Raw genomic sequence first — 27,192 nt, forward strand, 5'->3', positions numbered from 1 at the left:
GATAAGAGATAACATGGAGAAGTATCCTGTGTTTAATGCAAGAGGTATTTGCTTCTTTTGTTCAGTGTTTGTGGATCATTTTCCCTCTTCCATGGCTTAGATATTATCGTGTAGGTGTTGACTACTGTCTAACTCTCACTGAGAAAAACAAAACAAAATGTGATCTTCTGGTGATCATGCAGCTGTGGGTATGAATCACACAAATAGAGGTATTGAGGGAGTGCATGGTTACAGCCAACACCATGAGGTAATCCCCCTGCCTTTCAAAATGCCTTCATAAACCGTCCAGCATGAGACATATTTTCGTTACATAAAAGAAAATGACATGAATTTGGATTTTAGTAAATGTGCCAATCCAGATGGGAATTAAAGCATGAGAACTCTGCCCCTGGGTCAGGCTGGGACAACCAACATTGTAGTTTGGTGCAGGTTTGCCACTCTGAACCCATGGCAGGTTATATGGCATGTGTGAGAGATGGTCCTTAGTCTTTAGAGAGGGGGGCTACCAGGTCTTGTTACTGATGAAGGAGTTCAGGAGTTGCGCTGGCAAGACGGAGCTGCACGAAACCCTAGGCCTCTTACCACACTTCTCTATGGTGACGTTTGCTTCAAGCTGTTGCTGTCATAGACCATGCGCTCTGCACGGCAGTTTTAAAATTCTGAAATCAATGTTCGATCCAGTTAACAAGCATCCTCTGACCGTTGGCAGACAGTCTTAATGAATGGTGTGGATGGAGTTTAGTCCAAAATGACAGGTGCTAATGTGTTCCATTGGGGAGTACTGAAGTGATTGGAATGCTGCCTTGTGGCAGATATCAATGAGAAAACTGTCTCTGTCTGTCCAAACAGCCTGTAGGTGAAGGCTGCACTAATCTCCTCCACCAGGGTCTGTGGTACACCCACGGAGATATTCTGTTTGGTGATCTTCATTAACCTGCTGCTATAATTTATCTCACTGAAGCAAATGTTTACATACATAATTGAATTAACAAACCACATCTCATGTTCAGCATGAAATCTGGATTTTAAATTGATGTTGACTCCTTTATTTGATCAGTTACAGGTAACATTTGATCTGATGTCGGGCAGTTTCCATCGGCTGCAGATTGCTAAATGAGAGATGAGATCATGGCAAAAGGCACTTAAAGTGAACTTTCCCTAAGGGCCGCTGATGGCTACCGTCCAGCAGCATATGAGGTCTGTGTTTAACGAATGTGCATCAGCTCCAAATGGGCTCCCGCTAATGCAGAACAACGTCATAAATCAGTGTGCAGCCTCTTCTGCAGTTGCGTCATTTTCCTTCAGCCAATATTTGCTCACTCTTTTATGCAGCGCTGCATTTCATAAACATTCAGTTTCTCTGCATTATAGATGTTATGGGCTTTGATAGGTTCTTTAATTTGGCATACTACATGTTTGACTGTGAGTAAAAAGGTGACTGTTTGTACTTGCTCCATCCTCTGTGCAGGTATTTGTGAGTCAGGTTAGGGAGGCTTTTCAGTGCTGGAGCTACCTGGGACTGTGGGGGTGGGGGGAACTGGGGCTGCAGTTTCTGTGAGCGTGGTGGATTACTAAGCATCAGTCCTGATGAAGCGGCTTCTCTGGCTCTGCCGTTGCTGTGCAGTGTTATGTCTGCGGAGGATGTGGGATTTTGCTGAGTCAAGGCCGTCTCAGGCTCTTTGGCACACGCTGCCAGGGTGATAAAAGTAGCGGGTCATCTCGGGACGGGTCCCGCAGCCCAGATCCTGGATACGAGCCGGGCTGGAATGCGTTCTGCCGGCCCGCCAGGGTCCGGAGCGAACCGGGCTGCACAGCTGTGCCGTGAGAACGAGGCGCCCAGGAACAGATGGTCCCTGTTGGTTTGGTAAATAAAGACATCATTTTGCAGGGGCTTAACTGCAGTGGTTTACGTGGCGCCACAGTTATTTCTATTTGCCTATTTGCCTGTTTGTTGTTTTAATCCGACGTGCTTTTATTGACGCGGCAACCTTTCTGCTCTGTTTGCTGCAGAGGCGGGTCACAGCGTTTTCCCCTCGCGATGACATAGTCAGGACTCGGCGCTGAAGTGGACCATGGATTTTTACAGCTTTTACTTTGAAAATAAAATTCCCTTCCTCAGAAACCTAGTAGAGCCCCTACGTAAGGTCTTGGTGCACATTTCTGGAAAAAATAAATTGAATTTATTACAGAGCTGTAAGGGCAATGATCCTGACTGCAGTGGGCCTCTGGCAGACTGGTATTTGTGTTCAGATTGTGTTTTTTTCACAGCTGGGTCATGTACTGTGAATGCAGATAGGGTCTACTGAGACACCCTCAGTTTAACTGGCATCTCATACATGCCAAAGGGGAGTATAGTGTCACACAGTGTGGATGTTGAGCCTGGGAATCTGAGCTGAGTACTAATATAGAGAAGTCAACACCCATGCATATGGAGGCCCTGTGAGCTTCCATTCACCAGAGGATATGGGAAAAGTCCCTCATACGCTGACAGCAGTGCTTTGAAAATCCCCTGTTCTCTAGTGCAGTTTGGGTGTGAACAGACTTACTAGACCGAGACGCCACTATCTTACCAACAGTTCTTTTCTCCACCATTATGATAAGGAGGCCGCAAATGTAACTTGAGCTGAACAGAGCTCGCTTCCTCCAGAGTCTGTCAGTAAAAGAAAAACGTTTTAGACTAGTTCCAGACAGAGCAAGGTCTTGAGCACCAGTTGACCTTGACCAAATCGTTAGTTTGCTGCCATTGTGGAAAGGGCTTTTTGGAGAAAATGGTGTTTTCATTCATTTTCTTAGTAATGCATATCCATGTGCCTGTGTGTATGCCTTTGCCTATGTTCTACCCGACGCAGTGGTGGAGCTAACGCCTGCTGGACTAGTGAAGTATCTAGCTCTTAGAAAATGTAGAGTGAGGTACAGTGTGTTGTATGGAGTGTTTCTTCCCTCACAGCGAGAGCCATTCTCTGGAGGCCAGGCATTGCAGTAAAACCTACCCTTCTCCTGGAGGCAGTGCAGTCGATTCTCAAGGAGAAATATCTCTATGTGTGCTACTTTTATGTCATTGACACATAAAATAAATCCGCTCTTATACTATTAATGAATGATCAGTTAACCTTACAAGCAACAATGGTGTGCATTATTTTCTTCACTGTATGAACTCTGTGTCCACTTCTCATGGACACAGTAGTCCACTTCTTATGAGCTACTTGACTGTACTGCTCTTTTCCTACTTCACCATATGAACAGTATCACAGCTTTCATCATCCCCCAGTTAAAACCTCCAATGCATCCGGCTTTTCGCTACCCTTTAGTCTGGGCATTACATAAGGAGAATTAGCAAAAAAGCCTATTATCACAATTTTCTGCAATTTGTCTTTCTTCAATAGCACCACTTGTTTGTCAACCTCCTCATTTTGTCTGTGACAGGAAAGAGGCTTAGAGGCTGTGTCCTAATGCAGACCGGCGAATTCCAGCTGTGTCAGCTGGCGGTAATGAGGGTCACGCCTGCCCTTCGGAAGGAGGGAAAGAGCAGGCGCTCGGTAGCCCCCGTCTCTGCGGCTCTCCCGCGCTGTTTGACCCGAGTCCTCCCGGCCTTATCAGAAGGATTTATGCGATAATCAAACCCAGATGGCTGTGTTCCCCGATCTGGTTTTGATTAACACGTAGGCAACCGGTTTCACCTCGTGCGCGGATCAATCACGTCCGCTGCTGTGATTTGTGCCTGCCAGTTACGGGCCACGTCCGTAGTAACGGCGTAATGGATTGAAATCGTGAAGTGGGAGTAAAAGCTTACGGTGCACCAGTGCTGTGGCTCTGTGTTTCAGCACAGAGTGAGGGAAATGAGAAGAGCAGCAGGCTGCCTTGCTTTATGATGTGCTGGCATCACTCTGTTCCGGAGCAGCAGCTTTATTGGCTGTGCTGTACAGCTGTACAGTGGAAATCTCTGAAAATCTTTCAAGAATTACTACTGCAAGAACATAGTGGGTGTCCAGGTCCAGGTCCAGATGGTCAGTGTCTTGTGGTTTTACAGTTATTTCATTCATGTCAGTGACCACTTGGGCTCTCCGGGGGAAATAAATGAACTCAGAGGAAGTGTTTAGGTGGCCATGTGAACAATTAAACAATTGGCCATGAGAGGGTTGTTTAATACTGCCAGATATTCCCCTTTTTTGTTTTTCCAACAATTCACTGTAATAGTAAGCAGACGAGTACTATATTTTGCAATATAATAGCAATGTTTAGTAGCCCATTTGTTAATTTTCTTTGATTAACTCAAGGAGTCCTTAAAGATGGTAATTTACACACAAAGAGCCAAAGATTCATAGTGTTTTGGTCAAGTATATTTGAACACTTCATCTTGGAAGTAATAATCAAAATGGTGGATCTGTTGGCATATTGAACACATGTTGTCCTTTCTTCATATCATCTCATATCCTTATCTTCATATCATTTAGAGCTTGTAGTCCAGGTGATTCTCACCAACAGAGGAGACACTGAATTCTGTTCAGTGCTGAAAGCAGGTCTGGGCTTCACAGGAGGATGCTGTTGATTGAGGAGATAAAGTGAAATCGAAAATCACTTGGCATGAAAACCTCTGCTATCACAAACAACTGGCCGAGGGCCATATTATAGCAGTCTGACTAACGGACGGCCGCATGGGCCATTCCAGTGAGACCCACTGAAGAACCTGAAAACGGAACCAAAACTGTGGAACGTGCAGCTAATGAACGCAAAGCCAGTGAACACACCATGAGTGAACATGCTGTGCGATGCATTGACAGAGCAAACCCAGGGCTGTGCTGCCTACGTCAGCTGAGCAGCCATGTTGGGTTAAAGCACACAATATTTGCCGTTATTAAAGAAAAGCATCTATATTTCATTTTTCTTTCATTTTTTTCCCCCTTTGTCTTCAGCTGTTCCTTGTTCAGGAAGATTTTATATGTTCTGACTGCAGAGGCGGTGTCTGCAGCGTGTTAATATTTCATGGAAACGCCAGAGATGCAGAATTTATACCAGCAGCCCTGGTCTACCCCCCTGCCACCAACTGCAGCTGCTGCTCCCACTGGCAGTAGTGACTGCCAGTCTTCGATGCAGGATGTACTGACGCTGAGACACACAGCCTGTATGGATTCACATTTATCTAGTGTTATTTATGGGGCAAAGAAAACAAAACAAAACCCAAAAACCTGAAAAATGAGCTGGAAATAATAATGTCATGGTTGACAAGTGAATTTGCTCAGTTTTAACAATGTGGATCAACATTTTTCTTGTTCTCAATTTTCAGCCAAATGAAGTAAATCCATCCTGGTGAGTGACGCTGCTCATTTCCCTGATGGCGATCATGAAGTAATTCCCGCCTGACATCTGTACAAGATTACGGCTGTCTGCTGTTTTAATATATATATATGCGGTCGGACCCCCCGGCACATTCATAAATGTCCCCGGCTAGAAACCGATTCATCAGCTTCCGGAGGGCTGCTGCGGAGATGAGAAAGAGACTGGCGATGAAGGCATATTGCCAGCGCAGAGACGGGGCCTTGGTGATGTGTGCGTGACACATACTGCTTGCATCATTCGCAGCCGAGTCAGAACCCTTCCCTGGAAGCCGATGACATGTCTGTCAGGTGTATAAGGGAAGCAATCAGCCGCAGAGCAGCAGAGGTTTACTGGCAGTGACTGGTGCCACTGTTTGCACTTACTCTGCTGTAACAACAGCCTGCAGGTTGTTGCCCCTGAAAACACAGACCCTCAGAATAGACTCTGCATTCAGGCTTACCTGTGTATCTCGTTGGCTCTTGTTGTGTTTTATTCTTTCAACGAGCTGGCTCCAACCTTCAAGAGCACAACAGAGAACGCACAAAAGGTTATCGGGTTCATTGTTAAGGTCTTCAACAGCGAAAAAAATAAAAAGGCTTTTTCTTTTGCGATCCATTCAGGAGTGGAAAAATCCCATTTAGTCTTTAGCCTTAGGAAAGACAGCCACCAATGAGCAGATTTGTTCAAATGCAGTGCCACTCTCCCTGTCCCAACAAAAAGCCCTGAATGCCTGTGGAAGGCCTGAAAGCTCCGAGGTTATTCAGTGGAGGACAGAGCATCTTTCGAGGCCTTTCACCAGGACGTGCTCGTCCAGACGGCCTTTCTGCTGATTCCCTTTTTCCCCTGAATGCTGAGCGGTGACCCGGGCCCGAGGACCGCCGCGGTGGGTTTATTTTCATGCCGTGGGATTCAGTGAAAGGAACGGCGGTAGAATTTGGGGCTGAAGGGTGCGCTTCTGTCCACTCTCCTTTGCTCTGCTGTGCTGTGCGTTCTAGGCTTGTGATTCCCCCCTCTGAATAGTTCTGTAACAGCGCACTGTAGCTACAGCCGCAGCAACATGGATGCTCAGACACATGGCCAAACCATTGTACGACAGCCAGTGATTTTAATACAGCAGAGAACAAGCCCCGCCCCCGTGTCCTCCACCCCGCCTTTGCTCCGTTCACTTTGTGATTGTGGTATCATCAGGGCATGTTTCTTCCCTTTGAATCCCCTCGCTCACATTTGTTTCGTTTTTATGTGCTCTTGGGTATTTGTGGTAAATTTGTCCCTCGTTCCCATGTTTTTATGATAGTGTCAGAGACCTCATTGTTATGCTTGGCTTCAGCACATTAAAGAAACGCAGGGGATTGGATGATTAGAGGTTTGACTCCCCCTCGGTATCCTGTCCTTTCCAAGCTTACATAAGTAAATCGACTCTGTTATGAGGGTGTCATTTTGCTGCATCCTGAGTTGCCCTTAGGTAATAGCATGGTGACTGTCTGAATTACATTTTTTATGTTTATTGCAAGCATATGGTGCGAACTGAAGCCCTTCATATTTTATTAGGCCCAAGAGATTTTGCTTTCAGCCTCTCTGTCGCCAGTGATCTAAAACACTAAAAACCCTAAAATAAGAATGGTTTATGTTCTGTTTTCCTCTTTTTGTTGCTTCAATACTGCAAAGTTTACAAAATTGGTTATAAAATAAAAATATTTTAAACAGAAATATTTTGTATAGAATTTACTGATGTCATGGTTTTGGATTTTGGCAAATGAGCGCTGGAGTGTCATTTCAAATCTAAGTTTTACATGGATGTCATTGCATGAATCAGCATGTGGTTCATTTATGCATTTGAGCCTAATTGAGCCTGTAATTTTTTAAATAGATCTGCCAGATTTGGTCCATCTTGAAGAGGCAGACGTGGGTGTGGCCGTTGTATCACTGAAGCATTGAGCAGCGTTCAGTGGCGTCTCTGAGGCCGCGCCTTCTGCTCGGCTCCTCCAGCTCTTCGTTCTAGCCTTAACTCTGTGCCCTGAATAATAAGAGCACTGACAGTGCAATAATAAAACATGGCTTCCCACAGCGGGTCTCCTTGAGGACTGGGCCTGATGTGGAAGCGGGTAACAACAGCAAAGGTGGCCTTTAGCAGCGTCAGGATGTCTCTGCTCTTGTAGGGAGTATTTATCAGCTTGGCTGAAAGCGGTTCTGATGGGTGGTGCAGCGGTGGTCTCGTGCAAGCTGTAAGGCTTATCCCAGCGCGTACACACACACACACACCGCACTAATAGAGTTAAGTATTCAGGCGGAGTCGGGTTGACGGAGTGGAACGCTGGTTATGGATTGTTTCCTGCTGATGTCACAAGCCATTTTCTGAACTGGTGGCCTGTTGAAAATAATCTACTCCAGCCTGGCTGCTTTGCTCTGAGTGCGTTTAACCTGGCCTGCTCACTTTGCTCTGAGTGTGTTTAACCCAGCCTGGCTGGCTGACTAGTACTCCTGGCACAGGTGTCTCAGAAGCTGTACATGTTAACCCCTCAGAAACACAAATGCTAAATGGATAACATATATTATTTAAGTGCCTCTGTCCAGGGGGCCTGTCAGCTTTTCTTACAGTGGGGCACAATAGGAATGTCATCATTGTAATGTAATCATTAATCTTGATCAGTTCAGTTGATTCAATCAAGATTCATTTCAGTTATTAAATCATTTGCATAATTTACCTTATGTAAATGTGAGATTCAAACCTGCAGTGTCATTGCCAGACCCCCCATCCAAACTCACTGTAGAACTGAAGGGCATTAAAGCACAGCACTGCATTCACATGGACAGATTTCAGATTATGATTTCTTATGGCTAGAGTCTTTATTTAGCCCAGCTGCCCCAAGAGGATTTGTAGGAACATTAATAAGCCTTCATTTACATTTCACATGTTGCATTGCGTCATTTTAGCTGATCTGTGCAATTGGGCATGAGGTTGGGGTAGAGATTTTTTTTTCTCATTCTCAAAACGGCTCAAGTGAAACATGCAAAAGGCTATTTGTGGCTGTGCGTTTTTTAAATGCTAATTTAAGCACACACAACGTTAAAGCAGTTGGCAGCGGTATACGTTGAGTTGCAGGGAATGAATGAGCGTGTCGGAAATGGAACGTGCTTCATACCATGATTAACGTGCTTTAGGGTCCAGCTCGTATTGATGGAGCGTTTGTCCCTCTCGCACGTGGGGCATTAATAATGCAGCGCCTTTTCTGTGCTTATTGAAACCGCCTCTGCAGGAGAAACGGAGATGCAGGGCTTCCAGCCCGGGTGCATCTCCGGTCAGCCCCCCGCACCTCTCCAAACTCGGAGCTGCGCGCATAATGGAGTCGCTGCTCCTCTGCATTATTTATGCGCCGTGCATTTGAGGAGAGCTGTAAAGCGCCCCTCCGGCACCGCAGCGCTCGGCCCAGCGCCTCAATCCACGCTGCTGCTGCGCTCGCACGTACCTGGCCAAAAAAATCACCGACACCCCGCGTTTTTCCCCCACGTCATCCGCATAGGTTATTTATCGTCCGGTACCTCTGTCTCTATTTTAGATGAAATCATGTGTTGGGTAATGCCGCCCAGCGGGTTATGCAACGGCGCTGAATTTAAAGAGCAGCGCCGGAGAGCCCATAAAGTAATACAGATAATGGCTCTTACTGTCGTCAGCAGTTTCAGGATTTATACAGTCACAAAGGATGGCAGTGAGCGAAGCATTGATTTTTGGCAGTAACCTTCACCCGTGTGTCACGCTGTGGTTCCTTACACAAATCCACCTCGGCGGCTGTATCCTGTGTGTGTGTGTATACTCAACACAGTGAAAATGTTAAGTGTGTATTCACTGACAACACAATTCACCCACACTCATTAGAGCAGCGGTCATGGCGTAACATCAGAGCGCATGCAGGCAAATGGGCTGCACGATTAAACAGCCTCTCGAGTAGGGAGCTTTGATATTTAAAGCTTTTGAAGCTTTTGACCTACCAGTCATTGGAAATCGTGATTCTCACACTAAGTTGTTTTCTGGCAGTTAGATGTGTATAGCCTTAGGCCAAAAGAAAACTAGCTCCTGTCGAGTCCTGTGTGTGTAATTTGTGATTAGGCATTGCATTTAAGGGTTTGATTTATTTTCGGCCCAATTAGGTTGCTGACCACTGGTCCCCCTTTCTCCTTTTGAAAGGTCACATGCAGCAGGTGTCCAATGAGCCGTGAGGTTCATGACAGTACATGAGCAGCAACGTGCTTAATATTTCACACAGTTCTGTTTCTCCATCCCTCTTTCTCTGCCTCTTTCTTTTTGTCCTTCTCTCTATCCTTCCCCCTCAGGATCGGAAGCTGTCCAGGGTGGAGAGGCAGCGGTTTAAGGAGGAGGCGGAGATGCTGAAAGGCCTGCAGCACCCGAACATCGTACGCTTCTACGACTTCTGGGAGTCGCCGCTCAAAGGAAAGAAGTGCATCGTGCTGGTGACGGAACTGATGACATCAGGGACCCTGAAAACGTGAGTCAGGAAGGAGCTGTCCACAGCCAACATTAAATGTGTGCAGAGACTTTTGTAGGGTGTTAAAAATTTCATTAAGACATAGGAGGAAACGCTATTTTCCCTTCCCTGACTAACACTCTCCCTCTTTCTCTCTCATAGGTATTTGAAGAGGTTCAAGGTGATGAAGCCCAAGGTCCTTAGGAGCTGGTGCAGGCAAATTCTTAAAGGCTTGCACTTCCTCCACACCAGAACTCCACCTATCATTCACCGGGATCTGAAATGTGACAACATCTTCATCACAGGCCCCACTGGCTCTGTGAAAATTGGAGATCTTGGCCTTGCCACTCTGAAAAGAGCCTCTTTTGCCAAAAGTGTAATTGGTAAATACACAGTATCATTTTTTTTTACCTCTGGTGCTAGAAAGTGTTCCAGCCATATCTATGCATGTGTATATGTCTCATTGTTAACTTTGTCATTCAGCAGTGTATGTCAGCTGTATTGAAAAAGGATACTGGCATCCTAGTACATAGTGATTAGAAGATTGCTTGGAAGTTTGTGGTGGATTTCTTCAGGAGTGGTATCCAGTGATGCTTGAGCTTTGATTTTGTCTCGTTGTTTTTCAGGAACGCCTGAATTCATGGCCCCAGAGATGTATGAAGAGCACTATGATGAGTCAGTGGACGTGTACGCCTTTGGAATGTGCATGCTTGAAATGGCCACCTCAGAATACCCGTACTCCGAGTGCCAGAACGCTGCCCAAATATATCGCAAAGTCACCAGTGTAAGTCACGCATCAGCATTACATTGAGGTTAAAGCTAAAAATGTGCTGAAACTTAAAATGCATTTTTAGTGATGTGCCCTATTGCCATAGTAAAGCAAGGTGCTTCTTAAGTGCCGCTGTTGTACTGCATTGCGTCGGTGGGGTTGGGGAACTCTGGGTAACCCTACGTCAGCTGTCTGTCTCGCTCACCTCACACGTGCAACCAGCAGCTCACCCATAATATCAGCAGCACCAGTGTCATTAGTCCCACCCAGCCTGCACGCAGCAGCACTGCCTCCTCCCCAGAACATCTCCGGCACAGGGGGTTCATTTCCTGCACTGAAGTGCTGAACACTGACAGCACCCCTGCAGCTCCCGCTGCCTCACACTAGCTTCCCACACTGCTCCCCGATACCCGTGCTGGAGACTCATCTGTGCGGATGTGCTGAGGGTGATGGTGATGATAATCATAATAATTAGCGAAGCCGCATCACCCAGCGCTAAATTGGCTCTAAAGAGCGTCTCCAGGGGAGGAATGGCAATACTGCACATAAGCACCTTTTTCCCCTTGTTTCGAACATGGAAAATGCATTTCAGGGAATCCTCTCCAGACGTGGGTTTTCATTTAATGAATGGTGTTGCCGTTGTCTTTTCCTCTCCCACTCGGCCCTGTCTGTAGCATTGTCGTCTGTCTGGATTCCAAGTCAGAACTATAGAAGCGAGAGCTCCACGAAAATGAATAGTCTGAGTAATGAAGTGAATTCCGTACTGCAGCTATTTTTTAATTCATATCACTTAGTCACTCATTTCTCCACTGTTCCACAGTGTTTAGCATGTGTACGCGTCTCAATAAATCACTGTTGGCCTGGTGAGAAGAACGTAGCGGAACTCACAAGGACAGGGAGTTTTCTGATATGAGCCTGTCATTTTTCCATCTTATTACAGAATGTTGAAACCTTAATAGTATGTTCAGTGCTTATTTCTTAAGTAAAGGAAGAGAGTTAGTTATGTGGCCCATTATGTTCTTGGAGAATTCTTCAGAATGATCAGCGTGTTTGGTATGGTGTAGGCTGTTATCACATGAGTCAGTGGGGGAAGTGTTGTAAATGACACAACGGTATGAGGTTTGCTAAGTCCCTCTGAAATTCCTTTCCTTGTTTTATTTTCCCCAGGGGGTGAAGCCTGCAAGCTACAACAAGGTGACCGACCCTGAAATCAAGGAAATTATCGGTGAATGCATCTGCCAAAAGAAGGAAGAAAGGTCAGCTTCAGTTTCCTAACAGTGAACAAGCGGCTCCACTGTTTGTCTGTAATCCGCTGCTTTGGCATTGATGGCCGACCCCTCTTGGATTTAATGTCCTTGAGCAAGTTAGAAAAGCCACTTATGTAATGGCTTTATTAATGTGGAGAAAACTATCTACAACTGGTTTTAGGAGGAAATCTTATTATGTTTTTCCACATTTTCCCTTGTGCTCTATATATGGAGTTGTTAGTCTTTAGCTGGCAAAGGAAGTTCAGTGAAATGCAGTTGGATCTTGTTCTGCTCCCTCGTTAGAGCAGTATCACAGGGGTGAAGTTAAAGTCATTGAAAGTGCCGAATGTGTAACACCAAAATGGAACCGGTTGGCAGGTATTCCATCAAGGACCTCCTGAATCATGCCTTTTTTGCGGAGGACACGGGCGTGCGGGTCGAGCTTGCTGAGGACGACGATGGGAAGAAGTCGTCGATCGCCTTGAAGCTGTGGGTGGAGGATCCAAAGAAGCTGAAGGGCAAATACAAAGACAGTGGAGCCATTGAGTTCACCTTTGACCTGGAGAAGGAGGTCCCAGAAGTCGTGGCTCAGGAAATGGTGAATGCAGAACACCGTCATGGATCAATTTTGTTTTAATAACATGAGATTCTGTGCTATTTTGTGCTAGTATGATGTTCTTTTCTGATACATGAAGAACTGTATATTATGAAATCTTATGTAAATAATCCCTTGATTATTTCCAGGCTTTTCTCTGAATACACTGGGTTTGTTGTGCAGGAAGGAGGAGGGGCACGTAAATCTGGCTATAAATACCCAGCGATTCTTTCTTAATCTATATGTCGGAAATGACAGAATTTGTGTGCGTGTATCTTATGTAATTCTTTCTTTTAATAATGCACTACACCACAGAAAATCCACCTCTCGGGAGACTAATTAGGGCTTTAGGCCTGTTTATTTCTCAGTGCTACCACTTATCCTAGCAGAGTGAAGAACATGTGCTGACAACTTCCTAATCTCCATATCAAGAATGCTCCATAATCCAGTTTTAGATCACTAAAGAGGGCAGTTTGTGAATTCCTAGAATTCTGTCCTGGGTTTGGCTTCGTCTCCAACATCAGATAATGACAAGTCCTCAGACTTAACGCTGAATTTTGTTTTTAGGAGATTTTAGAGTGTTTTGCCCTTTTGTATGACAAAGGGTTGTGTTGTCCTTGATGGCCGAGGTGAACTTCCAACACCAAGGTCCTGTAGGAAAGTGCCATAAATGCATGATGAAATGAATGAGTGAGGGAACGGCTGTGCCAGGACCACCCGAGTGTGTGGACACAGAGGAGAGATCTGTCAGGCTGATTGAGCCTGGATCTTTATTCATGGGCTCTTCACCTTGAAGAGGCGCATTGCTGAGTGAGCTGTCTTTGCTGCACGTCTGGGGGGCTATAACGTTGGGGGGAAGGGGGTCGCATGTGATCTTCCCTCTTTGATGGATGCGAGGGTCGCCCCCCCTGAAGGATCTGGAACGTGAGCTCTCCCAGGCCTCTGCCTGCATGAAAGCGCCCCACCTGCGACGCAGTGTCCCCTGCCTTTAATTAGGTGTTATGCAATTATCAGTGTGGCCTGGCAGTGGGAGAGACGCCACTGCGCAGCGCTACCGCTGGGAGCCAGCGATATTGATTTCCCCGGCAGACAGTCATCCGACCTTTTTTCTCGGTCGCTCGGTTGGTGTTTAAGGTCTCCGCTCTGCTGCTGTCGTTTGTTAGAGAGCGCGTTGACATAATGGGGGCTGCGTGATGTGAATTTTGTGTTTTTGAAATGGTCCTGGACCCACTGTGATGACATTTAGACGAGTCGCAGAGGTTTCACTGCGGCCTCTGTCCTGTTAATTAAAGCCACCTACAGCCGTGCACCAAAGTGTACAGCAGTGCAGTGTCCGTGGACTTGAGATATTTCTGTTTTCCTTTCTTCATACGCTTCAGTTAATTACAATGGGAGGCAGGCCTCTGTTCCAAAAATAAGCATTCCCATTTGTTCCCCTCCATGCTGTCTGTTTCTAAGAATACATCTCACGGCCGACGCGTTTGTCTGGCAGGTGGAGTCTGGATTCTTCCATGAGAGCGACGCGAAGATTGTGGGGAAGTCAATCAGGGACCGCGTGTCACTCATCAAGTGGAAAAGGGAAAGGACAACTCCGGCGGCCGACGGCGAGGAGCCCAGGGACAGGGAGGCGGCCGAGGGCCCCAGGCCCCAGCAGGCCGTGCTGCAGGTCCCGGCCGTACAGGCCCTCCAGACAGGCCAGCCCGTCCTGCACGAGTCAGAGGAGCCGGAGGCGGACCAGCACGCGCGGCACTGCAACCTGCCCGCCAGCGCCACGTCAGTCACATGTGAGCAGACTCTCACACACGTGCGCTCGCGCACGTCCGGTCATTTTTCAAACGGCTAACTCAATTTTGCGTAGATGTGACATGTGTTCCTAAGGGCTTTGACCGGACGCTCTCTTGATGGTATTTAATGTATGGCCTGGAACATGTCCTCTTAATGCAGTGTAATGTATGGCGCCCGGATTCTTTCTAGTTAATGTAGTAAACTGTAATGTATGGCCTGGCTCCTCTGTAGCTAATGTAGCATTATGTGTAATGTATGGCGTGGGTTCTGTCTAATTAATGCGGTGTACTATGTAAAGTATGGCCTGGATTTTCTTGATAATTCAATGTTACCAGGGTCCCCCCCCCCCCACCTGTAATTTGCATTAACTGGGATGTGTCTCTGCAGCGGACAGCACCTTTGACAGTGGCCTGGGCTCCACAGTGTATTCGGACTCTCACAGCAGCCAACGCAGCGTCCTGTACCAGTCCATTCAGGATCCAGCTCCCCCTGTCCCCTCGACCGCACAGCAGGTCTGTACCCCCGTTGAAGGGCTGTGTACACGCACACAGGCACAGTCGAATCCTTGCGTACACTCAGAAGCATTCATGCGCACCCTCCCCCTCAGCCTCTCTCCCTGACTCCAGCCATCCTCTCTCTGGCTTCACTCCAGCGAACACCCACTCTTATTTCTGCAGTGCTGTCACGCAGCAAGCAGAAACGAACCCTCGGTTTCTCCTCATAGACGCTAATCCAAACCTGAGGTTTCGAATTTGGCTCTTCTTGTGATTGAGTATTAGTGTATTGGTATTGTCTCATTTGTCTTATTTTCTGAGCCCATGTGTTTTTTTTATTTTTTTAATCATTGGACGGGAATGTTTTTCATTTCACATACTAAAGTTGAATTTGTTCTCTCATCCATGGCTGCGTGAGCAGCGCCATTCCAGTGTCCCCTGCATTGTCCAAGAGCCTCTCCTGTCCCATGTGTCCCCTGAGTGTTGCGCTGATTGCCGCTGTTCAGAGGCGGTAGGAGTGACCCCGGGCGGCAGGCGCGGGAGCACCTCTGTCGTCGAAACGATGAGGAGCCGCGCGCCCCTGCAGTCCCTTTTAAAGCCCTTAAAGGCAGGCCCCTGCTGCTGCGGGAGGGGCCGCGGGCTGCAGGGCAGCTGCAGGGAGCAGGCGGAGCAGCCGGCAGACCCCCCCGCAGCGGCGGGAGAGGACAGCTTTCCTCTCCAGAGCCCCTACATGTTTCTGCACGTGCCCCCAGCGCACTGGGACTCCCGTCGCCACAGCGACTCCTCGGTGGGCCCGCCCTCCGGCGGCAGCGGGGGCCCGGAGTGGCCGGCGGGAGAGGGGGCGGAGCAGCGGCGCGTCCCGAGCCCCGTCCCCCGGCCGCACTATTGCCTGCCCTGCGTGTCACTGCTGCTCAAGTCCCGGGCGGACAGCCTGGCCCACGCGCTGCCCACCTGCCTGTGCGCGGCCACCCGCCACCTCCACCCGCACGCTGCCGGCGGCAGGAGCAGCCCCGACAGCGCCGACCTCTCCTCCCTGCACAAGTCCCTGCAGAGCATCATCAGCCGGAAGGGCGGCTCCGCGCTCCTGAGAGCGGCCTCCCCGTCCGAGAGCGCCGAGTACCGGCCACGGAGCCACGGGGAGCCCGTCATGAACACCCAGCCTCCGCCGCAGGACGGGGGACAGGGACAGGGCCCGTCCGCACCCGCAGCTGCGCAGGCTAGCAGGGGCGGCCTCGCTGCCGAAAACAGGCACGGTTACATGGTATGTGAGGGAGAGGGGCTTGCTTTGTGCCTGGCAGTGCCTGTCGAGTGGCCGTGCTCTGCTGCGGGGGACACTCACCATGCGCATGGAGCTAAACTCCGCTCTCGTTCTCTCCCCTGCTTTGCTCGGTTCTTCGGTAGTCTGCAGCTTTCTTTTCATTTCACATTAGCCAGTGGTCCAAAAAGAGCTCCTCTTTAGCCCTATGGAAATTCCCCGCTCTCCCCACTGTCTTTTTCTCTGCGTTTCCTTTTGAGACGAGCACGCCGAGGTTCCTGCGATTAACTCCTCCCTTCGTTCTTCCCTGAATGTCTTCTTTTTTTTCTGCTTCACTGACCGGATCTTTGGCCCCGCGCACCTCGCCTTGCCTGTGCCTCCTGAACAAGAAGCACGTTCGTGGCAGGAGCCTCCAACTAACAAAACCAGGAATGGGTGGGATGACTGGCTGGAGTAGCTGCTTCCTGTACTTCGCCTGGGCATGAGGCTGTAGACAGACGGACAGACAGAGTGAGGGAGAGGGCAGAATGGCTGCCCTGCCTCCTCCTCTCGCACTGGTCCTGTAGGCTCTCACGCAGCTGCTCCGCTTCCTCTGACTCCCCCTGTGCACCCTCTTGCAGATGCGTGCCTTAACTTGTGTTTACAACAATCCTGGTTCAAGGAAAAGGCCATTTCACAGGAATCTAGCCCGTTTGTTTGTTTGTTTTGCACTGGCCTGGAACATTTCTCATAAGATGGGAGCTGCTCTCTGCTGCTTGCAGGATGTACCATCCTCTGGCTGTCACATGTATCCTCTGGCTAAATTTCCAAATCCATTTTCCCCTAACAAGCACTCGAAGAGGCTCTTTCACGTAATTACTAGCACTGTAGCCTTATTGCAGTATGTGCTGTACAGGGGTTTATAGTTTCATTATTTCCTTTTTTAAGAATTTCCACAGATGAAGGTCTTTGTAGAGTAATCCAGACGTTCTTGTTCTAAGAAAACTTTTCAGTGCAATAACTCTGTATTGTTCACCCACCAAAATGGCTATTTCCACAAACAAAACAGAACCTTTCGAAATGGTATCCTGTTTACAAAGCAAGCTGTCAGGGTGGAATGACAGACACAGACATGTTTTTCCTTAATATTTTAATCAGCCATTAATCAATCAGTCATCAGTCAGAGAGTGCTTTAAACAAAAAAACTACAAAATTATAACAAGTGAAATGCAATTGAAAAATGAGTACAGTGACAATAATACAATGACAGATGGAGAACAAAGAGGCAGTGATGACATGGACTTAAATAAGTGTGAGTATGTGTGGAGTTAGTGTACATTCTTTGAGGGAAACGCCTCAAAGAAATGCATTCTCCCTGTTGCTCCAGCTAGGGAGCTACAGGTGGCCAGTATCAACCCTCCAACAGCCTGCCACAGTCAGTGGGAGATTCTCACCCCAGCATCCTGACTCAGCCTGGTATGGTAAAATAATATACTGGTTTGGAGATTGTCTAGTTTATCTCCAGACTACTTGAGATACTTGCTTAACCAGACCCCAGAGTCATCTCCATCCCATAGTGTTTATTAGTAACTAACCTTGATTGTAAATCGCTTGCATAATGTAATAAAAACTGAAATGATTATAAACATAATCGTGTGGAAATACTTAATCAGAATAATCAGAAGTAACTATTGTAAAATCAAAATGATGTCTTTCTCTTTTGGATGGAATGGATGGATGAATGGATTTTTTTATCAAAGCAGCCACCGTAAAAGGGCTGCCTTAATCAGGCATGAGTGGACCGAACACAATTCCATATGGAGAACAGAAGAGATACTAAGTGTTTTAGGTGTACAACACTGAGCACTAGATTCCTGCACTTCCACAGGATGAAATTATATTATTTCAGTTCTTACATTCCACAGGCCACTGATTCAAATTGAAATGTATTATTGTGAAATTTGTAAATATACCTGTATTCCTGTATATATATTTTCTTGCCAACCTCTACCAATCATTGGTTTAGCAGAAATTGCACTAATAGGTATAGTTATAAACAAAGATACAAATTCCGTTGGATGGGGAAGTAATATGTAAGTGTCTGTTTCTTTTCAGCATGGTGTGCCACTGGTTCAGCACCCAACTGTACCTACACCATCCTCACTGACCCAGCAGCCCTACCAGCAGCCTGCACAGACCTTCCCAGCTGCAGTGCCCAGTGCTCAACACAGCCAGCAGCCTGTACAGGCCTTCCCAGCTGCAGTGCCCAGTGTTCAGCACAGCCAGCAGCATGCACAGGCCTTCCCAGCTGCAGTGCCCAGTGCTCAACACAGCCAGCAGCCTGTACAGGCCTTCCCAGCTGCAGTGCCCAGTGCTCAACACAGCCAGCAGCATGCACAGGCCTTCCCAGCTGCAGTGCCCAGTGCTCAACACAGCCAGCAGCATGCACAGGCCTTCCCAGCTGCAGTGCCCAGTGCTCAGCACAGCCAGCAGACTGCACAGGCCTTCCCAGCTGCAGTGCCCAGTGCTCCTCACAGCCAGCAGACTGTGCAGGCCGTCCCAGCTGCTACAGCACCCGGTGCACAACTCGGCCAGCAGACTGCACAGGCTGTCCCAGCTGTAGCACCCAGCACTCAACTGAGCCAGCAGACTGCGCAGACCTTCCCAGCCGCAACACCCCCTGTGCAACAGAATCAACAGATTCCACAGGCCATCCCCGCTTCTACAGCCACTGCACAACAGAAACAGCCAGTCCTGCAATCCTTTCCAGCAGCAGCACCCAGCGCTCAACAGAGCCAGCCAACTGCGCAGACCTTCCCAGCTGCAGTGCCCAGTGCTCAGCACAGCCAGCAGACTGCGCAGACCTTCCCAGCTGCAGTGCCCAGTGCTCAACACAGCCAGCAGACTGTGCAGACCTTCCCAGCTGCAGTGCCCAGTGCTCAACAGAGCCAGCCAACTGCGCAGACCTTCCCAGCTGCAGTGCCCAGTGCTCAGCACAGCCAGCAGACTGCGCAGACCTTCCCAGCTGCAGTGCCCAGTGCTCAACAGAGCCAGCCGACTGCGCAGGCCTTCCCAGCAGCAGCGCCCAGTGCTCAACACAGCCAGCCGACTGCGCAGACCTTCCCAGCTGCAGTGCCCAGTGCTCAACAGAGCCAGCCGACTGCGCAGACCTTCCCAGCAGCAGCGCCCACTCCACAAGTAAGCCAGCAGGCTGCACAGGCCTTTCCAGCTGCAGCACCCCCAGTGCACCCCCAGATTCAACAGACGGTGCAGGCCATCCCCGCTTCACTGCCCACCGGGCAGAGCAGCAAGCCGACTCCGCAGGCCGCCCCAGCCGCAGCACCCGCCGTGCTACAGAGTCAACAGACTCCGCAGGCCGCCCCAGCCGCAGGGCCCGCTGCGCACCTCAGTCAGCAGCCTGCACAGGCAGCAGCCAGCGCTCCGAGCATTCAGGCCACCTCCCTTCCAGCCCCCCAGCAGGTGAGTGGACCGCTCACAGCGTGCACTCTGACACAGTCATTATGGCTTCCTGTCTGTGGTTTGACATGATGTCGGACGTAAGTGGGTTTGCCCTGTGAGCACGCAAGCAGGTGACCTGCTGGCTTGCAGTTTTGTTTCGCCTGATTAGTTTTTCTTACCCTCTGTTTTCATTTCTCATAGTTCCAACCCTATTTCTACACTGCAGCTTTCCCGGCCCAGGTAGATTTTTGCTCCTCTGATTCATTGTTTCTTCAGTCACTGTTGTTTGGGAGGGCTGGGGATGTATATGGTCCAAATCTGTGATAGTGTATTAACTGTGGAGTTGGGGTGAGAAAAAAAAATATAACTTTTGTAACAAAAAAATGCACATGTTAGTGCTTCTGATCTGTTCTGAACTCTGAAGTAGTGTCCGTCCATGTCCGCTGAGGGTGGTTGTTACCAAGCTGTCATCAGCTCTGGAACACCCTTGGAGCTGGTGTGAATTTCAAATGCGGTACTCCCCTGCAGGTCAATCAGCATTTTATTTTTAAGTGGCACATGTTTTCTCCTGGGATCATTATGGCAGATGCTGATATTAACCAGGTCCAGGGACAGGATATGAAATGTGAGACATTTGATTATGTTCAATAGCAGGAAAAAGCAGATGCCCTGGCCAGTTCTGTAATTGGAGTGTGCCTCCCTCTCTGTCCTTACACGTGACCCCTGTCCTTCCTCCTTCTCCCCCCTCTCCTCCTCCTTTGTCTGCCTCCAAATTCCTACCCATCCCCCTCCTTCTTCCACCCGTGCCTCCACCCCACTTCCTCCTCCTCCTCCCCCTTCTTCTCTTTCCCTCTCTCTATCTGCAGCAACTTCCCTTGGGGCAGAGCCTTCCCCAGGCAGCCACTGAGGGACAGAACATCCTGCAGCATCTCCACCAATCAGCATCATGCCAGCCCCCCCAGGGCCCTCTGCAGCCATCAACCCAGACCTCTCATGTACTCCAGCCTCTCCAGATCTCAACCTCACTGCCACCATCGCAATTCACACAGGTAGTCCCGCCCCGCCCTGCCTTACCCCATTCCCCTAGGGGGGTTCTGCTAATATGACTGACGTGTGTTTCGCCACCATGTTGAGTGCATATTAGATCTTGGAGCCCCCAAAGAGTACAAAATGGTACTGACCTGTTTTATAGCAGCCACCAGCCGTGAATTAATTTACATGCAAATGATATCTCTCCCCATCTGCCTGTGATTAATAGAGATGTCCCATATAGTTCCTGCATTAAAACCATCGCTGCAATTTGTGCTGAACATCAGGTTGTGTAAACGGAACCAGCATTGGGCCTTGTTACTGGGCTTTGGAGATTTCTCTCTACAGGGATGCATCCTCTGCTTTTATTTGATTCCTCCTTTTTCTTCTTTTTGTCTGCCTTTCCAGTTCCCTCCACCATATCCTGTTATTCCAACAGGAACTCCTCTTGCTGGAAGTGAAACTTGCCCTCAACATGCTGTTCCTCCCCACTCTGGCTTTCCCAACACCAGCACCCCTCCTGTCCCGTCTTCTTATTTCTCTCCTGGGCAGACTGTCCCTCCCCACCCCTCTGTCTCCCTCGCCCCCACCCTGCAAGCAGCGGGCACCCTGCAGTGTCCTGGCGCGACCGCCAACATGCCCTTGCTTGCTGTGGCAACGGGCAGCCATTCGGGCGTACCTCCGATGCCACAGCAGCAGCAGGTCTATTCTTGCCCTCTGCAGAAGGGCATAAACTCAGAGGCTTCTCCCTTGCAAGCTACCATCATTCCTCCACCCCCCTTGGTACAACAAACCCCCCTCCCCAGCGTTAACCCTCCCTCTCTGCCTGAGTCAGCTCTGCCTCCCTCTGAGCTTCCTGGACAGGTAAATATAGCAGCAGTGTCTCTCTCAGTCATTGCAACCACAGTGCTAGTCTCCCCTGGCACCTTGCAAGTTAAATGTGGGATCTGTGTACAGGTACAGTTTGTTGGATAGGTGTACAGAAGTTTCTGTGTGTCATCACCTCCGTGTGTGTCTGTGTTTAACCTTTATCTGCTTGTTACCCCTCCCCAGAAGAGCGCTGAGCAGATGTCATCCAGCTACCCCTCTGACCCGAGCCAGCAGAGCAGGACTCAGGTCCCCGTACCGGTCCATTCGGGCCAGCCGGCTGTCTCCTCCCCACCGGTGAAGAGCTGTCCGGACCCAGGGCCTGCCGCAGTGGTGCTGGACCAAAATCAGGACTCCTCCCCGGCCCCGCAGCTTGCTGGCACCCAGACAGCAGCCGCTGCCTCTGCCAGCACCAGCCAGCCCCTGAGTCAGCAGCCCCAAGCCCCTGCTGAGCACAGCCTGGAGGTACCCTGCACCACACCCACCCCCCATCCCTGCCCACCAGCACTGTACTGCTCAGCCTGTAAATGTCACCCTGCTCTACACCTGTACTCACCAGCACTGTACTGCCCAGCCTGACTATAATCACCCCACTCTATATCTGTGCCCATCAGCACTGTACTGCCCGCTCTCTGACTGTAAACACCACCCTGCCCCCATCCTGCGCTTCTTCTATACGTGAGACCTATACGTCTGTGGTTGCCAATAATAGCGCTGCTCTTATTTTTAGCCTAGCTTTTTGGTCATGGATATACAGCCGCTCAACTTAATACTGTGGCTTAAGTGTTTTCATGAAAAAAAAAAGCTTTGCCTTGGTCTTTAATGTATTTGTTCGTTAGGAAAAAGCATACCTGCATACAGCATTAAGTGTTGTGGGCTCTCAGCTCTCAGTAACTTTGATCCTGTCATCTATCTGATTTTGGTGTTTTTGGTTGTTTTGTTATGCCTGTAGGAGCCAGTACCAGAAAAACAAGCTCCAGTGCACAGCTATGGCTACGACAGGTATGTGCTCGTAATGAAAGCAGGGCACAGTCTCTCGCAGTCTAATACTTCTTTCCTTCTTAAAATACTTGCAGTAACAGGCTCAGCTGTAAGCACCTGGGAGTGATTGTACATTATTGAAACAAGCGTGCAGCAGTGAAGGGTGTTGTATAGTCGAACCTCTGAGCCTAAGGTGGGGCGGATGTGAGATGTTGTGTGTGCAATTAAGGCTTAGTATTGTGTACAGTTAGTGTGCACTTGTATCCAGTGATGGTAAAATGGGGTTTAGTATTGTACAGGGAGGGTGTGCAACCTTGTGCAAAGTGGTGCTAGAATGAGCGTGCAAGGCAGCAGTGAGGTGTAGCGTTGTGTGCAGTGAGGGTGTAGATGTGTGCAGTGAGGGTGGAGATGTGTGCGGTGAGGTGTAGCGTCGTGTGCGGTGAGGTGTAGCGTCGTGTGCAGTGAGGGTGTAGCATCGTGTGCGGTGAGGTGTAGCGTCGTGTGCAGTGAGGGTGTAGATGTGTGCGGTGAGGTGTAGCGTCGTGTGCAGTGAGGGTGGGGATGTGTGCGGTGAGGTGTAGCGTCGTGTGCAGTGAGGGTGGGGATGTGTGCATTGAGGTGTAGCGTTGTGTGCAATGAGGGTGTAGATGTGTGCGGTGATGTGTAGCGTCGTGTGCAGTGAGGGTGGGGATGTGTGCGGTGAGGTGGTGCATTGCTTGTGGTAAAGTTGAAACCCAGGTGACCAGTGAGACACTGTTCTTGCGCAGCGTCAACTCGGACGCCACCTCAGGTAAAGAGATGAGTGATGGCGGTGAGGGGGGCCACAGCTGCGGGAAGGCAGACGGAAAGGCCAGGAAACACCACCGCAGGTCCACACGGACCCGTTCCCGCCAGGAGAGGACCACCAAGCCCAAACTGAGCATGCTCAACGTGAGTCTGTCAAGATGATAACCCCTTTCTTTCTCACTTGCATTCACTTTTATGGTCAAGGTCACATGCTCAGACTGTTAAACCGTACTGTGAACAGCTGGTGGCAAAAAGTATTTAGCCACCACTAAAGGGAAAACTAATGCAATCAGTATGAAGGCTGATATACTTATGTTATCTTTTAGCAGAGTAACTAGAATAATGTTTGCTGTAGCTGTCTGGGATGAAATGAGGAGACCATTTATCAAATATGAAGGCCACATCTTGTGCACAAAGCGAGCTGTCTTTGAAATGAAAAGCGGTGTGATTATGAAGGTGAAAAAATCTGAATAATGACATCAAATGGATGTTGGTTGACCTTCTGCGGCCCGACTTTGTCATTTCCTCCTCTGAAACCCAATTGTGTGGCCCAAATTCAGGTCTGCAACACTGGTGATAAGATGGTCGAGTGCCAGCTGGAGACTCATAACCACAAGATGGTGACATTCAAATTCGATCTAGACGGAGACGCTCCTGAGGAAATTGCGACTTACATGGTAGGTCACAGGTCAGGCAATGCCTCTGTCTGATACTGTTCATTATACCCTCAAGTAGGTAGTTCGGTTATTCTTTATGAGTAGAAAGCGTTTGGTACAGATCTGTGCTACTGTTACTGCACTGCAGTAGATCCTGTGAAAGGTATATTGATGACTGCTCTTTAAAAGCCTAGACTTCCCACAGTGGGATTTGTGGAGCCTACGGGGTTGTGAGATGAATAAATTCTCCCTGAAGATACAATGGGGGGGAACTATGCATATATTCCTGCATTTTCCCTTTACATCAGAAGAATTTTAGTTAGCCTACAGGCCTTTGTTGTAGGTGTACGCATGCAGCTCTGACCGTGTAGGAGGTGTGTTGTAGGTAGGATCTTTCGGTGTTGATGATCCAGGTGGTTTAGCACTCCGCACTGGCTGACTCATACGGTTATTTTGAAATGCACCCTTTGTCTCAGGTGGAGAATGACTTCATCCTACCCATAGAGAAGGAGGTCTTCATCGAGCAGCTGAAGGACATCGTGGACAAGGCGGAGGACATGCTGAGCGAGGACACGGAGGGCGAGAGGAGCTCGGACCAGGGCACCAGCCCCCAGCAGGGCCACACTGTTGGGATTCTGGGGGGAGAGGTGAGGAGGGAGACGCTAAAAACGTGATACTAAGATCCTCTTTACTCACAGGGCATTATCAGTCATAGCGCCTCTCAGAACCGTCCAATCACGCGGGACTTTCACTCACCAACCTCTCCAATCTCAGGACAGATTTCTCACTCACAGATCTCTGTCCTCTTTCAGTGTCCGAAGACTCCGCAGCCCAGCGCCAACCAGCCTGTCTACCAGCAGAATGGTAATCCTACTGGCTTTGACCTTCACGTGGTGCATGAACAAATTTTCTGCATTGGTGGGAACATTTTTGAAATATATTTTGTTTGACAGAATGAGCAGAAGTAAAAAGGCAAGCTAGTGGAGGGGGCTCTTAAGGAGCTCTCTCACATTTTAAAGACCTTCATGCGTTTGGTAAGTCATCTTTATTTACATGCTCTCATCATCCTTGGCAGTGCTCCACACTGGCAAGAGATGGTTTATCATCTGCCCTGTGGCCGAGTCGCCCACGCCCTCAAAGGAGACCGCTTCCTCTACGGTGACCTCCACAGCACAGCCTGCAACGAAGGGTAATGTCGCTGCCGGCAAAGACACTCCATAGCGAGCCGACACCCGACACCAGCCGACATGTACACATGCAAGCGCGCGCACACACACACACACAGCCAAATACAAGCAATGACAAAAACATAAGCAGACAGAGTTGCTTGTAAATATTTATCTCTTCCCTTGAACATTATTCAGTGTCAGTTTGTTTCTGTGTATGTATGTGGGTGTGTGGGCGAAGTTGACTTGTCAGTGCATTTTCTGTATGGATACCCAGGCGAGGGCATGTTATCAGAGCGCAGTTACGTAATGGCCCCACCTTGTCCGTGGTTCCAGTGAAGGGGGCGCATTGTTTTTGGCCAGCTCCAGCCGCAACCTGATACCTCAGCCGTAGATGCGCGGGATGTCCGCCAGCAGGCTGGCCTCCCCGGGCCCCTCTCATTCCCTCCTTTTGTTCTTTGTGTGCACTCGTCTCCAGAGCCAGCAGCCCTTGCAGCGCAGCCATCGGAGGGCGCTGCTGCATCGCTCCCGGGGGCCTCGAGGGCCAGCAGTGGCACCCTTCCACCCGCGGCGTCCGTCACCCCCTCCGCCCCTCCCCCAGCACAGGGTGTGGCCCAGGCACAGGGTTCTAATGGCGCCGCTGGGGAGATGAGGACCCATCAGACCCAGCCTGTCACGGCTCAGGGTGCAGGCAGCGACCTTCGGTCTGCGGAGGAGCCCACTGGCACACGTCTCGCCTCAGTGACTCCCCTCCACACCGTGCAGCAGGTGGCGGAGGTCACCTGCGCCCCTGTCTCCGACCTCCCGTGCTGCCCCATTGTGCCGCCTCTGTCTCTGGATGTGACCACGTCAGCGCCAGCCCCGCCCCAAGACGCTGGCCCAACAGGGGAACCCCACCTTCCCAGCCAGGGAGACCACACCCATCCGCCCGTGGTGCTGCAGCAGCCCTTTGCCACGCCCATGCAGCCATCGGTGGGAGGAGCCAAGCCCTCGTCTCAGCCCCAGAGCCCCGCCCAGGCACCGCAGGCCCATAGCTCCACACCAGGCCCCGCCCCCCTACAGCAGGGGGGGCCTGGGGAGTCCGATGGCGAAGGCCCTCCCAGAGTTGAGTTTGTTGACAATACCATCAAGACGCTGGACGAGAAACTGCGCAATTTATTGTACCAAGAGTATGTTCCCACACACCCTGCTGGCTCTGCAGCGGAAGCCACGGGCTCTGGCGCCGAGTTTGCCCCCTCCCCTCCCATCTCTGAAAGCCAGGCAGTGGAGGGACCATTCAAGAAAGCAGAGCCACTGGTAAATTCACTTGGCATCTTTTCTATACAAAAGCAGAAGGGTGGCATCACTGGTGCTACATACAGTACATTTTGGTCAATATCAAAATTGCTGAAAATGTCCAAAATAAACATCATTTACATATTTCTTTCCTTCAACTTCACAATATCACAATATCACAACTATCACCATACCCCACTTTATCAAAAGAAATGATACAAAGCAGATGTATGTTTTCCTATGGTAACTAATAAGATAACTAATCAGTAGTCTGCATTTGACTGCTGTCAGATTGTGAATCTCATGCTTTAGTGTCACCTCTGCTCTTAGCCTAACTTTTGTACGTTCCTCTGCACGAGAGCTTTTGCTAAATGACTAAATGTAAATGTAAATTTAAAACAGCCCAATCTACAGATCGATGAAAACTAGTCCTCTTCTTTAAAGAATAATTGTAATTTTACCGGTCAAAACTGAAGTCTTAAAAGCACAAATGGCAGAAGTAGTCCCCTTGATGATCTCTCATGATTTCTGTGGCAAGAAGCAGCCTGACATATTAGTCCACTGGCTAGAGAAGACATCAGTCGTGTCCATTACCCCAGTCTATTTCTGTAAACCTCAGTGTCCGGGACACACATAATCGCTGCTGTTTCAACTGTTCAGCATAGTTCAGCTGAGGATCAGTCATGACCCTAGAATCAGGACTTGGCCATATGTGACTGCTGAATCAAGATTTATGACAAGTAATTCATCTGTATTTTACATTTGTATTCTAGCCGTACATTAAGTCTCTGTAGCACCACATTTTTCTTCCTCTGCAGTCAAACCTTTGATTTAGTGTTTCAATTAGTCTGTAATTTCTCAAAAGCTTCAATATACAGGTATCAGTCTAGAATCTGTGTTCAGTTTCAAATATGGACAATCTTATCTTCAGATCAGTCTTGGTTAGTTATGCAGCCTAATACCGACATTGATGCATAATGATATTTAGGCATATTTTAGACATCCATTTCTTTTCAATTAGATGTAGGTGTAGCTGAAGCCCTCCAAGGAGCTACAGT

At 49.1% G+C, this 27,192-nt stretch overlaps 1 protein-coding gene across 4 annotated transcripts in view; it reads left to right on the plus strand.

The window, feature by feature from the left end:
* Positions 1-27,192, plus strand: part of LOC118780625 (serine/threonine-protein kinase WNK2-like) — a 50,616-nt gene that overhangs the window by 10,877 nt on the left and 12,547 nt on the right. For 3 of the 4 annotated variants that reach the window (XM_036533226.1, XM_036533227.1, XM_036533228.1), the window contains exons 3-22: positions 9,640-9,812; positions 9,954-10,174; positions 10,418-10,575; positions 11,728-11,816; positions 12,186-12,405; positions 13,895-14,186; positions 14,575-14,699; positions 15,103-15,942; positions 18,031-19,395; positions 19,576-19,614; positions 20,241-20,423; positions 20,812-21,267; positions 21,457-21,735; positions 22,223-22,272; positions 23,019-23,181; positions 23,598-23,714; positions 24,170-24,340; positions 24,506-24,557; positions 24,769-24,882; positions 25,338-26,155. In XM_036533226.1, the coding sequence (XP_036389119.1) occupies positions 9,640-9,812; positions 9,954-10,174; positions 10,418-10,575; positions 11,728-11,816; positions 12,186-12,405; positions 13,895-14,186; positions 14,575-14,699; positions 15,103-15,942; positions 18,031-19,395; positions 19,576-19,614; positions 20,241-20,423; positions 20,812-21,267; positions 21,457-21,735; positions 22,223-22,272; positions 23,019-23,181; positions 23,598-23,714; positions 24,170-24,340; positions 24,506-24,557; positions 24,769-24,882; positions 25,338-26,155 (5,925 nt within the window). The remainder of the gene's footprint in view (positions 1-9,639; positions 9,813-9,953; positions 10,175-10,417; positions 10,576-11,727; positions 11,817-12,185; positions 12,406-13,894; positions 14,187-14,574; positions 14,700-15,102; positions 15,943-18,030; positions 19,396-19,575; positions 19,615-20,240; positions 20,424-20,811; positions 21,268-21,456; positions 21,736-22,222; positions 22,273-23,018; positions 23,182-23,597; positions 23,715-24,169; positions 24,341-24,505; positions 24,558-24,768; positions 24,883-25,337; positions 26,156-27,192) is intronic. The other variant, XM_036533230.1, reaches the window with a different exon arrangement.

This window comes from Megalops cyprinoides, chromosome 7, assembly GCF_013368585.1.
Source record: "Megalops cyprinoides isolate fMegCyp1 chromosome 7, fMegCyp1.pri, whole genome shotgun sequence".
NCBI classification, from domain to species: domain Eukaryota; kingdom Metazoa; phylum Chordata; class Actinopteri; order Elopiformes; family Megalopidae; genus Megalops; species Megalops cyprinoides.